The 16,728-nt window shown below is 37.4% G+C and overlaps 1 protein-coding gene and 1 long non-coding RNA gene across 5 annotated transcripts in view; one reads left to right on the top strand and one right to left on the bottom strand.

Moving 5' to 3' along the window:
* Window positions 1-16,728, bottom strand: part of ano1 (anoctamin 1) — a 147,904-nt gene that overhangs the window by 36,996 nt on the left and 94,180 nt on the right. For all 4 annotated transcript variants that reach the window (XM_062967824.1, XM_062967825.1, XM_062967827.1 and 1 more), the window contains 2 exons: window positions 11,244-11,326; window positions 4,809-4,880 (listed from right to left, as the gene is read on the bottom strand). In XM_062967824.1, coding sequence (XP_062823894.1) covers window positions 4,809-4,880; window positions 11,244-11,326 — 155 coding nt within the window. The remainder of the gene's footprint in view (window positions 1-4,808; window positions 4,881-11,243; window positions 11,327-16,728) is intronic.
* LOC134295420 (uncharacterized) overlaps window positions 5,463-16,728 on the top strand; it is a 37,345-nt gene continuing 26,079 nt past the window's right edge. Inside the window, exon 1 of the long non-coding RNA XR_010001983.1 lies at window positions 5,463-5,596. This is a non-coding gene — a long non-coding RNA (uncharacterized LOC134295420). The remainder of the gene's footprint in view (window positions 5,597-16,728) is intronic.

The following is a 16,728-nucleotide window of genomic DNA, read 5'->3' as shown; positions in this document are numbered from 1 at the left end:
AAACTTATTTGGGTATGCTAGTTTATGGAGAGGAAGATGATTAGGCAGGCACCCACCCTTGCATCCTTTAAAAAGGAGTTAAAAACTTGGTTTTTTCATTGCGCATTTGAATAACTTAGTCCCCATGATCGAAATTTAAATTAATACATTTTCCTTCACACTGTTTTTTTTCTCCTACAATTAATTTGGACGTTTGTCCCCCTTCCCAGCGGTTGAGATATGTTAGAACTTTGTGCTCTTGCCCCAAAGCACTTTATAACCATACTATTGCACTTTAGTTTAAATGGCCCCTCCATGCTATCCCACTCCAACAAATTCGTGGTCCATCTTATTTTATTATATCTTATTTATTATTAATTATATTGTTACTCATTTTATGTTTTACATGAGCTTTTATGGATTGATGTATCGTTCTGCATAATGCCATTTTATTGTGTTTTTACTCTTTGTAATGTTTTAATTGTATTGTTTTCGGGTCTTTGTCCCATGTTAGCCGCCCCAAGTCCCAGCCAGGAGATGGTGGCGGGGCAGAAAAATAAAGTTACTTACTTAGTTTTTACCATCAATTCTAACCTGTTGGATGAGGTTGACAACAGCATCAATTACTTTAACTTAGTGAAGAGCTATATACCTATATATTTTATATTCTTATATTTTTATACTTTACAATTTATTTATTCAGATTTTAATAGTTTAGTCTGTTCATGGTGTTATTTATGAGGTCTGAATGAGCTGTATGTTTTGGCCACGGTTGCTCCATTGTTCTATTTTTATCTGTTTATTAATTGTTTGCTTTAATTGCCTTAATCTGTTATTGTTTACAGCATTGAACTTTTGCCATTTTTTGGAAACTGCCCTGAGTCTCTTTGGGGAGAGAGGGTGGGTTAAAGATAAAGTTTTGTTATTATTATTATTACTCTGCTAGGGAGCTCCTTCTGACTAGTAAATCATGATGGGTCTTCTTGACATGTAGACATTGGATTGCCCTGGATCTAGTCTGATCAAGCTGTCTAGACATCAAGTACAGCTGAGGTCACCCCACAGTTTCCAACAAGCTCTAGCGTATCCTCCAGTTCTTCTCGTGACAGATTAATGACTAGAGGCAGTGCTTCTGTGGAACTTGACATATATCATGTGGACTGCTAACAGTAGCTTTGAGGCGACAAGGGCGCCGCAGAGCACACTTTTAAGAACCGCCAAGATAATGACTAAATTAAAAAAATTCTAGGAAAGATGCATTTCAGAACCGGACTTCAATGTATGGTATGTTGAGTTAAAATGCAATTCGCTTGATCCAGTATTGGGGATGGAAAGGGGAAAAAACTCAGTGATCAACCATTTCTAGACCTCATAGTCTACAGTACAATGGTCTCCATCCAGATCTTTCTACACATTCTGCAGAGACAACCACAGATCTGTGACCACTCAGTACATGTTGCAATGAATCACAGCTCGCTGACAAGTGTTTCAATATGATACAAATTGGGTACAATCCCATTTTACATATTAGGCCATCCTATATGAAGTGACTTTGCGAAAAGGACCAAGACTCCACCTAACTTTAAAATCCAAAGAGCTGCAATGAGATACTCTTACAGGCAGGCCTGTAGCGAGGGGTGGGGTGGGGTTTAGGGGTTCAACCCCCCCCCCCGAAATTTTTCAAGTTATAAAAAAAATCTCGTTTACTCATGAATTTTAACTGGTTAACCAAATCCCCATGCTAAGTCTATGAGATGCAAAACATTAAGAGTCCCTCCAGGCACTATCTCAAGCAGATATTGACAGGTTTGTAGCAGGGAGGGGTATGTGCTAGGGGTTCAACCCCCCCCCCCCCGAAATTTTCAAAACCCCTCCCGAAATTTTTTTCTGGCTACAGCCCTGCTTACAGGTATAATTGTTTCAATTTTTTATCAGCTCAACATTTAATAAGATATTTTGAATCAATATTTCAGTATGCTTTCTTCTTTTGGTTTATCCACCGACTCTCTGCTTAAAGTTGGCAAGTTTGTATTCATGTCTGTAGTCCAAAATCAATGGAACTAAACAGGGGTTGATCATTTCATCACACATATTTTTTATCTTGCAAAACAATATATATGTAATTTGTCAATGTTTGTCTTTGGGAATCTTATCTTGAGTATACAGTATTTAAACAATCACAGGGAACACTGATTTGCTTCTGAATACAGTTCTGAATACACCCTTCTCAGCCTCTCCAACCAGAGTCTTCCTTATCAGAAATATCTGCTTTCAGACTAATCTTACTCCAACTTGTTTTTGGTTTGAACCTGAGTTATTTGTAAAACAGGATCTGGGTTAACAACTGGTGTAGGCATGGTCTGTATTTGCCTCTTGCCCTACTCTTCTTTCACCCTGTATTGCTTTAGTGCATTAAAAAAATCCAGGAAAACTAAGCACATGGAATGTACAAAATGAAGAAAAAGCCGTATGTATTTTATTTATCTGATGACCTACTGATACTGAGGGGGCATATTTCTAAGAATGCACAACAATCCCAGAGAACATGATAAATGTTCATTTTCTGTTCTCCATTCCCATGGTCAGTATCTTCTGTAATATCTTTTTCCTTAGTAATACAGTAGAGTCTCACTTATCCAACACTCGCTTATCCAACATTTTGGATTATCCAACACATTTTTGTAGTCAATGTTTTCAATACATCGTGATATTTTGGTGCTAAATTAGTAAATACAGTAATTACTACGTAGCATTACTGTTTATTGAACTACTTTTTCTGTCAAATTTGTTGTTAAGCATGATGTTTTGGTGCTTAATTTGTGAAATCAAAACCTAATTTGATGTGTAATAGGCTTTTCCTTAATCCCTCCCTATTATCCAACATATTCGCTTATCCAACTTTCTGCCGGCCCATTTATGTTGGATAAGTGAGACTCTACTGTACCTCAATCATAAACATAAGTTGTGTATCAATTGCCTGAAATCTTTGGGAGCAGATTTGTTTTTGGATTTTGGATCCTCTACTCCTTGGATTTTGGAATATCTATATTTGCATACACTTACATTATATCTTGAAAAAGGAATCCAAGACAAAACAAGACACCTTATACACAAGGTAGTTTTATAACATATTTTAAATAACTGTGTACATGAAGCATGTACAAACTGTGTACATGAATTGTGTACATGGAATCATCTGAAAGAAAATGTATCACTATCTCAGCTACTCATGTGGATAATTTCAGATTTTGGAGTATTTCAGATTTCAGAATAACGAATGGTCAGCCTGAACTTTGATCCTAAATACTATAGGGAAAGCCCCACAGGACACAATGAGACACTTTTAATTAAATATATTCAGAACTGTACTATAGCTATTACATAGATAACACACATACTCAATTTAGCAAGTACGATAGAGTGTAAAGGACAAATTCAGATAGTAACATTCCTATAGACGAGGCACTTTTGGATACTAATGAACAGTCATATTCAAACAAACGTGTGTAACATAATCATGCAACAACCTTTACACGGATACATGTGAACTTTGTAAATATGATGGCGAAATCCATGTATGCATTTGTATAAGCTCAAAGAAAGAATTAATGCCTGTTTCAATTTTGACAATTTGTCAAATCAAGATTCAATTTGTCAAATCAAGCCAGTACCTGCCACATACCAGTACTGCCTTCTGTTGGGGAGTTACGAAGGTGGAGGCATTACTTTTCATTTAACCCTTGTACATCAATCACATGTATAAGTTGAGGGCAGGTTTGGGGGCAAAACTTATGGACTGTGATGTAATATGTGGATAACATAACAGTAGTTCCACAAATGAAAAAACCCAGCACCACTTCTTGGCTGCCTCCATTTTCCTGCCCAGGCATTTTAAAAGACCAGAAATGGCACAGTGGCAGAGAGAGGAAAAAGGTATCGGTGGTTCTTTTAGATTTTTTTGGGATGGATTGAGCTCTTGCCTTTGCTATTCTACTCAGAGAAGGGGACAGTCCTTTTTTAAAGCAAGAGTTGCAGAATAGTCCTTACATTGACCAGTGGGTAAGTGACCCATGTTTTGGGGATTAATTTTTTGCCTTTTGTGTGTGTCGGGAATGACTTGAGCAACTGCAAGTCACTTCTGGTGTGAGAGAATTGGCTGTCTGCAAGGACGTTGCCCAGGAGATGCCCGGATGTTTTGATGTTTTACTATCCTTGTGGGAGGCTTCTCTCATGTCCCTGCATGGGGAGCTGGAGCTGACAGAGGGAGGTCATCCACTCTCTTCGGTTTCGAACTGCCGACTTGTCGATCTGCAGTCCTGCCAGCACAAGGGTTTAACCCATTGCGCTACCAGGGGATATTTTTTGACTTAAATTTCTAGATTTATACATGAGAATACGCAGTACTTCTAAGAACAAGCATAGAATAAATGCAGGAAATGCAATAAATAAAATTATTATTATCATCATCATCATCATCATCATAAAGATGTAGTTGTATGTGACATTACTGGAAACCAAAATCAATTGGAGTTATAGTGAATCCATACTTGATTTACAACGCAGGATTCAGATTGTTATTAACACTTCTTCACTCTGTTCATTTTATCCTTTCTCTCCTGCTTTATATTTGAATGCTTTTTAAAACTGATGTTGTTTTTTTAGTAAATGGTTAGGGTAAGGTGAGAACAACATAGATTACAGGGAAGGATTTGGTGTTATAGTACTATTATTACAAATGGGGAAACGTTTAAATAGATTTAAAACACACATTTCATAAATATACACTGAAAATACATACTGTTAAATAATAGATTTGAAACATACATTACCTCCTTATTTCTGTATTCTTTCCTTAGTGATTTTTCTAATACTTTTGCTTCATACTCAGCCCTTGGATGATCCTGAAAATAAGTCATATATGTAAGTGAGCATGAAGCCTTTTGCCTACCCATTAAAATGTATCCCAAGATATTAAAATCAGTTTCTAATAGGACTTAAACCTCACTAATATAAGCTTCAAATACCATTATAGGTGGTCTATTGCAGCTGAAGGCCAAAGAGTACCCACCATCTGTAATAGCCAAGATGATCAAGGGACAGATGAGTTGATAGGCTAATAATTCTAGGACCTTATCACATTGGGATATAATCCATTTATATCTCCTCGTCCCACCTGATTATTATGATTCTTATGTTTTGAAAATACAGTGCTTTGACCATGGAAGGCTGGCTCCTCTCAATCCATTCAAAACACCCGCTACTTCAGTCCATGACCTTTTAAAAGTATAGTTGCTGTTGGGTTCACTACTCAGTCCTCAAAGAGGTAGGCAGAGACAGGGCTAAGCTTAGGGAATCCCTTCCTTCCCGCCCATGCCTAGAGGGTCTTGTTTCTTGCTTTCCTGCTTTCCACTGTCTCCTCCCCTTTGGATGATGTGGCCAAGGGAACTGGGAGGAGCCTCCTGTTGAACTTGTCTTTCCTCTAAGCCAAGCCATGTGGTCGGGTCTACTTTCCCCTTGCTTTTATTTTCTTTGTGAGGATGCATTTTGCCTCTTTTAAAGGCAAAATGAAGCAGCATGAACCTTTTACCTTCTGCCTCTGTTAGAAGTTGAAGTCAAAGTAAGTTACTTAGCTCCAGGATATTCTATACTGAATGTATTCCTTTTTCCAGAATGAATGTTTCGAAACCTAAAATTCACTCTGCAATCCTCAGCCTTCCTAAAAGGATAAAGGCTCTCTTTGCTCACATGTAACGTTTTGCTGGTTATGAACGGATGTTCTGGTACCTTGGTATATTTTAGTGGAATCAACCTTAATTGAGGGTTATTTTTTGGGCCTAACAGCTCTGATTCCCCAACAGTTGCTGATGGGATGCACACAGATTTTCCTATCACACACACAAAAACAGTGCTTCAGCAACGGAAGAAATCGTAGTACAGTAGAGTCTCTTTTATCCAATCTTCACTCATCCAACATTCTGTATTATCCAATGCAGTCTGTCTCCCGCTCAGATCCGCAGTTGTTTTTCTAGGCAGGCAAGGATTACAGATTTTAAAAAAATCTTCATAGGACTGAACTTTTTACGGATTTAACTTCCAATGACGTTGTTACTGTAAGTTCATTTTATGCAGTTCTATCTTTATTTGTAGTCAATTTGTTAGTAGCCAATGTTTTTGTAGTTGACGTTTTGGGACTAAATGTGTAAATATAGTAATTACTACATAACATTACCATGTATTGAACTGCTTTTTCTGTCAATTTGTTGTAAAACATGATGTTTTGGTGCTTAATTTGTAAAATCATAACGTCATTTGATGTTTGATAGGCTTTTCCTTAATCCCTCCTGTGAAGTCTTGGCCCTTCCTTTCTTCTTTGTTTTAGTTTCCTGTTTAGGCTTTCCCTATAGTGTAGATTCTTCCATTGTATTAGTTTTGGGGGTGGAGCTTTAAAACCCCTTAGAGGCTAGTTTCAGTTGGTTTAGCCCATTTGCCTCACAGAGCCTGCTTGTGAGGCCTTCCCATTCTTGCCTTTCAGAGCTACAGAGAAGGAGGCCAGGATTTTGTCTGGAAATCTTTGGCCCCAGCAATTCAAACAGGCATTTCCAGTACGTACAACCTGTACAGCGAGTTTAGTATGACTGTCTAAAGTGCATTTATGCTAAGGACCTCATTTCAACAGAGGGTATCCAGATAGCCCCTGATGAAAGCCAGAAACCATAGTTCCCTCAAAGTCCTTGGCGTGCCATCATACCTCCTTGTTATCCAAAATTTTCGCTTATTTATTTATTTACAGCATTTATATTCCGCCCTTCTCACCCCGAAGGGGACTCAGGGCGGATCACATTACACATACAGGCAAACATTCAATGCCTTTGAACATAGAACAAAGACAAGACAAACATAGGCTCCGAGCGGGCCTCGAACTCATGACCTGGTCAGAGTGATTCATTGCAGCTGGTTGCAGCTGGCTTGCTCTCCCGCCTGCGCCACAGCCAGGCCTATCCAACTGCTGTCCTGTTTATGTTGGATAAGCAAGACAATACTGTATTTCAAAAAACAAGATTAGAATTCCATCTGCAAATAATCAGTTTCTGGAACGCTTTGCAGACGGAATACTGACGGGATGGGGCAAATGTCATGTGATGGGACCTGTACAAAATAATTCTCAAACAGTCTCAGAAACAGATTATATCCCAATGTGATAAGGTCCAAAGTTGCTCTGAATCTAGATCTCTTTGGGCCAAGCATGTAGGAAATTACTTAGGACTATCTTTGTCCTCAGCTGACATTGCACTGACCTAATCCTTCTCTCAACTCTTTTGGTCTCTTCTGCCATCAGATTTTAGACATGAATTTCTACTAGCTGATTTCTGAAATCTGCTGGCAGAGGGGGATTTCTATCCTAACCCACTAAAACTGGTACATCTTTGAGGTAGGATTGCAGTAGAACTGTCATAACTGTGTAATTGCATTGAATGTAAGATGTATCTGTCTCCAATATGACACAGTAATCACACCACTGGGATAGGAAACTGCAAATCAAATCAGGCATAGTCCTAAAACTACTATAGAATGGAACCCTTATGCATAGATTTGATATCCATGGTTTCACTTACCCATGCTCCAAAACACACACACACTTTCCAGAAGTGTCTGTGGACATCTCTAGGTCCCTAGTACAATTCTATGGTATGCTTTTGTGTACTCAAAATGTAGGGTTCATTTTTACCCATGGCTTCAGGTATCCTTGGGGTGGTGGTGGTGGTTTCAGAACATATCCTCCAGGAATACAGGGTTGTACTATATTTGAAACTTTGCAATTCATTTAAAGGTAAAATATTGTATTCACAGCATAACAGGCAGGCCATAATCATTCAAATTATGGAAGATACTGCAAATGATTTGAGGAGGGGTAGTGGTAATATGTTAGAGCAAACTGTAATAGATATCCTTCTGTACATTAAATTGATATTTGTTTCTCCCAAAACACATTGGAAAAAAAGATGTGGAAAATAATCAGAAATTGAAGGAATGAGACAGCCAAAGGATTCAGAAAGTACCTTCAAAAATGCATTGGTTGGAGATGGGAATGGATATGAAAAAGTCCCATCACAGGGATATATAAAGGAAGAGAGAATAATTGCAGTGGAATATCTAAAGGAAATCAGATGTTAGGAAAAAAGAATGAGGTGAGATCAAAAGGCATTTTTTGACCATTAGATAGATAAAAAGGTAGAGAAATTAAAAAAATTAAATTCCAAACCTTGACTGCCTCCTTCAGGAAACCATAAAAACACAAACAAAACATAAAAATTAAAATTACTTCACTGCTGAAAAATTGCACATGGGTTACAATGGTTTCTTTAATGTGTAGGTAGATGTGAGAATTAGAAGTCACACAGCTGTATCTTTGTGGAAATAGTCTTCATTCATACATGAACTGGGGATAGACTGAACGGCATAGTAGGAAACATAATACTGTATCATGATCCAGAATGATCCACAAATAAGTAGTATGAAAGCCCTGATGGTGCCAAGTAATTTAATGTATGTATTACGCAATTCCCTCTTACACAACCATCACTGAAGTTAGTAACCACAGAAAAGGACAGCTAACGAGAAGTATTCCAGCATATCAGTAATTCATTGCAATGGGTCATGCCCGCAAAGAGATTCCCATAGATTTTGTCTCATACTATTAAGTCACTTTTAGTCTTCAGTGGGATTTAAATGCACATCCAAGTGCTTTGCTCATAGGTCTGAATTAAAGGGACTGAAGTGTGTTAAGCAAAATAATAAATAAAATACATTCTATTAATCGCAGTTATCTCAGGTCACAGGTTCTTATCACTGCAGAGAACACTGAGCATTACCCAGAAAAATATTTGCCGCTAGAAAGATACAGTTAATCCTGCCTACTTTCATGTAAGCAAACAACAAGGTCCCAAAAATAAAAGAACAGTTGTCTTATGGTATCCATAAAAATATCCTACTGTTATTATAATATGCTAGGGCTCAATTCTAGATATGTGGTTTATGTAAACGTGGTGCCATGTCTTTAAATATTGGAAATTGGGGAATAGATGCCCCTGTAAATGTTCTGAAATCAGGGGCAGAAGACATGATCGTTGCAATTTTTAAATAATTGAACAAGCTAGATCATTCCATTAAGAAATAGTTGATTTGTGAACATGTTCCCACTGGTGTGTGTGTGTGTGCGTGCGTGTGCGTGTCTTTAAGTCACTTCTCAGCATACAATGACCTCATGGTTTTCATATGGTTTTTTAAGCAAAGCATATGCAGAGGTAATTTTGCCAATTCCTTCATCAGAAATATAGTTCATAGTATAAGAACTTAAACTGCAGGAAGCAAACACCAGTGAAAAAGATGGACATTGGCATTCCTTTTGTTTCCTTCAAAGACAGAATGCCTCTTCTAAGATAATGCCTACTGTACTATATACATATGCAAGCATTACAGAAAAAAGTTCAGTTTTTGCATCAGAAGTAAGGACTGTTTTTATTCATATGCAAACATATCATATGTATAGTGTAATTACTTAATGATCAGCTGAATCATAGGCAATTAATGAATTCAGATTGCACATGCTAGATCATACAAGACTACATTAAACTGACTTTGATATTTGCTAGTAGTATATCTCCCATTAAAACTCTGTGAATGCAAGTACATCCTCACTGCAGGACGACTCCTGATATATTAAAATATGTTAGATGTGTTCTCGAATAATGGAGAGAAAGGAGCACAAAGGCTTAAATCCAACTGTTAGTTCCAGCTAAAGAAGCAGCTTTGAATCAGTGGGACTTACTTAATCAGCAGCTGATTCAATTATTCTAGTGCAAATAGCAATTGGAACTGGTCATATTTAAGTGTGATGTAGTAGTTTTAATACTGGACTATGACTCTGGAGAGCAATGTTTGAAACCTGCTCGTCCATGAAATCTACTCAGGAAGGCAAAGGCAACCTCCCTCTGAACAAATCCTGCCAAGAAAACCTTGAGATAGGTTCATCTTAGGGTCACTATTGGTTGAAAATTACTTGAAGGCACATAACAACAAAATGAAAAATGAAAAAGAAAGGAAAAAGAAAGGAAAAGCTAAAAGACTGGCAAAATTGGCAACTGTTGAAGAGAACAGAGTAGCTTGAGGGAAGCAATTAAGCAGCTCGTTCTCCGATGACTCCTTTTGTGGGTTTTTAAGAAATGTCTATATAATATGCTCTGTATAATAGGCACTGTGAGCAAAACCAACTGACGGAGTCTTCCAAAAATAAGTCTGGGGAAAAATATTGCAGGCGTTTGAACCATACACCTTTCCCAACTATAACAGGCTGTGATTAAGGCATCTAAAACAGAAACCAGAAAATATATCTCTCAAAAAAGTATGTATCAGCCTCTTGAAACTGGTGAGTCCTTTGGTTTCATGGCTCATCAAGGGAGAATATTCCTTTTTGTCCCTTCTCATTTTCAAAGTAATACTGTATTTTTGGATGAATATCTTAGCTTACCGTGTAATTTATTGAAGGAAATTCTGGTTTTCAAACCAGAATAAATGATATTATAAATAAATGTTTATCATTAAAATTAAATGGCTATTTGATGCATTATTTATATAGCCTATTTCAAAAAGATAAGAATGTGTCCTTTCCTTAAAAATTAAAATGAAATACAAATATGCCAGCGTTTTTTAACACCTGGCACATAATTTGATGGCTTTGTTTTATATGCTGGATACAAGCTGTATTTCAGACATTTCAGACTCATATAACAAGTACAATTTGACCACTTGCCAAAGGTATTTGGCCTGAACTCTATTTGAGGACCTAATGAGAGTAAATACAAGAAATCAATGGGATTTTCTGAAGTTTTGACTGTACTCTAAAACTGATTAAATCAGTTAACCTTACCAGCAAGATTCCAGTCTTATTCCCAAAACAGGGTAATTGCCCAGGTTTTTCTTACATGTTTTCCCCAATCCTTTTAAAAAGTGTGCTCATGTAATATGCTTTTTACATTACGTGAATCATTGGTGAACTGAATCATTTTAATGTCTACACTACAGGGTGTGACCATCATTCTGGAGTTTTAACATTATGCTTCCATGGTTACAAGACATGCTGCTAACACACCCTTCCCAAACCTGGGTAATTGTAGGATTTTCCTTTCCAGTGAGCAAACTACTGGAAATGAAAGATCATTCAGCAATCTTTATGCCCACTAAAATAGTGTGCGGCAAAATTAACTTACTTCCTCTTCTTCAAAGCCAGTCAGGTCCCATCTATAGTTCAGACGCATCTGTTTTCTCTTCCAGTGTTCCATGAATGTAGCAGCTGATGGTTTTAAAAAAAAATACTTAGATGTGAAAGCTAATTCTATCACTTATATTTCATACAATTTTTAGGCAGTATACATTCTACTTTGTTTAGTGATAATTCTGGAAAGAATTGAAATTGGAACAGAACTTACTGGCTACAACACTGACAATTTTAAAGAAACATTGAGTTCTACTGAAAGATTTGACAATGGCAAGTTATTAGCAAAATTTGGATTAGTCACCAGGCATTTGCAAACATACAAGTCCCACTAAGAAAAATCTCAGGTACATGAAATTTAGTAAGTGGTATCCGTTATTCAGATCTTCAGTGCATTCACTATTGTCTGTGGTCTGCATATTTGTTTTTAACACAAACAGTAGGAGAGATGGGGGTCAATCTAAATTTGAATCATAATACTGAGAAATTAATTATAACTGTGTATGTTGGCGTGCGTATTACACACGTGAACACTAGATGCCAGTGATGGTGAGGAGTATATTTGCCTGCCAGATCTCAAGACTTGGCCTTGAGTATCCAGTTTTGAAGGGTCCTGGGATTGGTTGTTTCATGAGGAACCAGCACATTTTGGCAGAGAAGGCTAAAGACTTTGTAAAACTATAATTCCCACAATTCTTTAGCATTGAGCCATTACAGTTAAAATGAAATTTGGTGAGGCGCTGGAGTGCATAACCATGACAGTTGAAGTGTAATAATCATAGCACTGTAACTTTCTAGTGTGAATTTGCTCCAGGTGCCTACCACCCAATAAACTCTCCTGAAAAGGATACTCCTTCATTTGACATTGCTTCCTGATCTAAATTTTCCTACTAGACCATTATAGTCCAAATTAAGCAACAGCTTTGGGATAGAAAGAAACTGATATCAAATAAGCACACAGAAGAAAATATTAATTCATCTCCTATATTCATATTCATTAAAGAAACTTCCATCAACTATTCTGGACTATGAACCAGAACCAGCAATCATGGAATGGACAAATATTCAATTTGTGGACATGGTGTTGGTCATCTGACTTGCAACTACTAGTATAAGAAATTTTGTGATCCATTTTAATTGATCTCTCCTGTCCCATTTAAATATGTGTCTATGCTTCCTTCCTTCCCGTGCTAATATCCTGTCCTCTTCTCATTCTAAACTCTCCCACAACGCTGAGCAATACAACAAAAATTGCACAACCAGAGGTTGGACAGAGCATGGCTTACTATAGTAGAGTCCACTTATCCAAGCTAAACGGGCCGACAGAACCTTGGATAAGCGAATATCTTGGATAATAAGGAGGGATTAAGGAAAAGCCTATTAAACATCAAATTAGGTTATGATTTTACAAATTAAGCACCAAAACATCATGTTATACAATAAATTTGACAGAAAAAGTAGTTCAATATGCAGTAATGTTATGTTGTAATTACTATATTTACGAATTTAGCACCAAAATATCACGATATATTGAAAAAATTAACTACAAAAATGCATTGGATAATCCAGAACCTTGGATAAGCGAGTCTTGGATAAGTAAGACTCTACTATATTTGTAACTTCTGAGGAATTTGAATATCTGTAAGAAACTATCACAAAGCCCAATAAATTATTGAAATGAGTGGTGGGTGGGGATTTCTATTCATTTTCTATTCATCAGCCAGAAGCTGCAGTAACATGTCCAAGCCTTTTGGAAGCACTTCATCAAGGCCCTCTCCAATTCTCTGACAGTAGTCCTTGCAAGTTAACATGGGTTCATGTAAAACAAAACCTTCTTAAGTCCAGGCACTTGTTTAAACAGATAACCAAATTGAAAGATCCTATATAAAGAGGCACATTTGTATTGGTGGAAGGAGAACTAGACAGTAGCTACTGTATAAGAGAAGCATAGTTACAAGAAATACAGCTTGTGTATATCAATCTATCTGACACCAAGGTTATGGGAGGCCTTGGGGACATAAATGTGAATCCTGGGAACAAACCAGCACTTCATGGTAAATAAGCGATTGTGAAAGAAGAACGTGTACTGAGAAAATCTAATCCCACGAGAACTGCAATGAAGTGACTGCAAACAGATGTGATCAACAAGCTGTTCTGTGGTCCCCAGTAAACCTCTGGAGACCAAGGAAATGGGAGGGACTAGCCAAGGTCTCTGTTGCGTCTTAATTGTGTAGCAACAATGGGAATTTGCCAACTGTTTTTTTTAGCATTAATCACTTCTGTACTTGTTTTATTCAGTTCCATTAATCCACCCTGTGCCTCGGATGTGTAAATCCTAAATGTTCAGCACAAACTGACATCATAATTATATATAATTCATATGATAATCCTTAAAATAACTCAGTTGGTTTTCCGGAACTTGGGAATAGCTCTTCTGGTCATATGCATACCTGCTGAATGTGATGTGTATATTTAAGATAAGAATTATGGGAAACACTTATTTGCTTCTCATTTACTACCTGAAATCCTAGAATGTTACCTAAAAAATAACACAGTGGATTTCCTTGAATAACATTTTAAAAGAAAATAATAATACAGGAATTACTCTCCATCTTGCAAACATGAGAGCACCAAAACAGCTTTTGAAGCATGCTGGGAGCTCTGTGGCCATTTGAGAGCAGCAACACAGGCACTATCCATCCCCAATGAGCAAAAGGAAAGGGGATGATGGCAAAGACCCTTGTGGACAGTGGATCTGTCTGAATTGGACCCTATCCTGTGGTTTACACTACTGTGGAGACATGGGATTATACTTAAGTTTTACGCAAAGTCTGGCACATCTCCCAACTTTTCCTAACATGGGCAAAACTGGATTAACCCAATTTATCTTGTGATGTTACTGGAAGTGAAGAAACATTATGTAGCCAGGTATGAATCCAGGTTATAATGCCCATGTAGGTGAGCTGATAGACCCCCTCCCCAGGTTTTTTTTCACAACTAGGAAAAATATATGTGACGACCTGTCACATTTAGCTTGATCTTCAGTCTCTCAACTGAGGTAGCTAATTCCATTCTAGAATAGGCCTGGCAATGAAAGAGGTTTATTGCAGCTGTTGCTCTTTCTGCATTATTTATTTATTTTTTGATAAATCTTGCCGTCCATCAAGTTCATCTAACATACTTGGCTCTCCTCATAACCAACCTGAATGAGATTTTCTTTGAGAAAGACACAAAATCCTGCCCACAGCCAAGTGTGTATAAAGAGTATGAAGTTTGGCTATGAATGTGCTATGGTGACAATTGAGATATTAGAAATGTAACAACTTAGGGAGTGAATAAAACAGATTGTCACCTAGCGAGGACTAGCATTTGCATGCCTAGAATACAGACTGCAATTCAAACATTTGATTGCTGGGTTTGACATTTTATTTATGTAGATTACCTATTTGTATAAGCCTATACTGGTTGATATGTGGCAGAACAAAAATAATTAAAATAATCAAAAATGGCATATCCCAGATACACATTTTCTTCCCCCTTTGCACTAGAAATAAATAATTGACATAGATGCACAATCCATTATAATGTGGATTGCCATACAGATATATTGCAAAACTAAAACAAACCTGACAGTCCATTTTATAAAAATAAAATGTAAAATAAATACAAGCTCTGTTGTAGTGGTTTGGTCATGAATGAGAAATTAAGATCAATTCAGCCTGAATTTTGAGATTTGATCAGGCTGAATATCTGCACTTCAAAATTTGCATTTATACTAGGGGTTAGAAACAGACTTTTAAAAGTAATGAACACTGAACAGTACAGCATCTTCTGTAAGTGACACTCAGCTGCAATGAACTCTTGCAGAGACTAAACAACAAAACAGTGCAGGCCACATCTCTAAAAAACAAACCAAATTTGTTGGAAAAAAAGCAGCATCTGTAACAAATTGATACAGTTAAGATCATGCTTTTAATATTTTACTGAAGATCTTAATTTGCAGAATTTTGAGTTTTAAAAATACAAGGCTTAAAGGCTATTTGTTGTTGCTGGAACAGAAGTAAGCACGGTGCTCTCCAAGGAATCAGGTAGGGCCACCTGTTTTGTCTCCTCCTCCAGCATCAAAGAGTAAATCCAGTAGGGACACTGTTTGCACAATTTCTGATTGCAAAAAAGATTTTTTTTCAAGCTTGAACAAGGAAGCATTCAGTACGGAGTTTCTCAGTGCCTATGTCCCCCCACTTCACGGTTACATAACCCCATGCAAGTATGTTGGCATGACCTTCCACACTGCTGGCCTTAAGCTGATTCTTGGCTGTTATCTCTTCTGAATGCTGAAATGAATGCTGACAAGCTAAATTAGGACCTGTAAAAGTAAAAATTTCATGATTTTTTGTAGTTGTCATCTGACATAAATTGTCTTCAAATTATGGCAATCCACCAAATTGCCATGAATTTCATGAGCTTTGGTCATTAACAGCACTACTCAGGCTTGCAAACTTGGGGTGATTGGCTTTCTTTATTGAACAAATCTACCAACACTCCTCTTATTCCTCGGTCTTACATTTTACCAAGCATCATTGCCTTTTGCAATGAATCATTCCCCCATTTAGTCATTTTGATTTCTAGCATGAGTTCAGGCTTGAATTGTTCTGGAAACCATTTATTTGACTTTTGTTGTTGTATGTCTTTCGGGCTGTGTGGCCATGTTCCAGAAGCATTCTCTCCTGACGTTTCGCCCACATCTATGGCAGGCATCCTCAGAGGATGCCTGCCATAGATGTGGGTGAAATGTCAGGAGAGAATGCTTCTGGAACATGGCCACACAGCCCGAAAGACATACAACAACCCTGTGATCCCGGCCATGAAAGCCTTTGACAACATATTTGACTTTTTTTGTGGTCCATGATACCAAACTCCTTTCCAGCACCATGTTTCACATCAGTTGGTTTGTTTGTTCAGAAATAACATAACTATTCCCCCCCCCCTTTTTTTTTTACAAAGGATTAAAAAATAACCCAATTTGTGCCAGATTTATGATTTAAAAAGAGCAAAATCTTAACACATATGTGCAAAGAGCATTATGTTATCAAAATTGCTAAAATGCACTGAAGGTAATTGAGGCAAATGGCTCAAATATGTTGTATCTACCACCTAATTATTTCCAGATACTGATCTCCTCTAGGAAGTAAGCTACCTTTTCAGCTGCATCACACATTACTCTCGCAAGTCAGCTTCTACTGATGTTGGCATCATACTAAATTATTCCAAGCACCGTGACTGCCTAGGTGATAATACAGGTAGACTTCATATTCAGGTGGAAGGAGTGATGTTTTCTGGACATCCCCCCCCCCCCCCCACACACACACACACAGAAATATATACACAGTTATACACATATACAGAAAAACCTGGTTAGGCAGGAGTTGAAGAGAAATTGGATATTGGATATTTGATTGCTTGTATGAGAGGATAAGGTT

Source organism: Anolis carolinensis, chromosome 1 (assembly GCF_035594765.1).
Source record: "Anolis carolinensis isolate JA03-04 chromosome 1, rAnoCar3.1.pri, whole genome shotgun sequence".
NCBI classification, from domain to species: domain Eukaryota; kingdom Metazoa; phylum Chordata; class Lepidosauria; order Squamata; family Dactyloidae; genus Anolis; species Anolis carolinensis.
The sequence above is the reverse complement of the archived record's forward strand: the minus strand, read 5'-3'. Positions and strand labels throughout refer to the sequence as shown.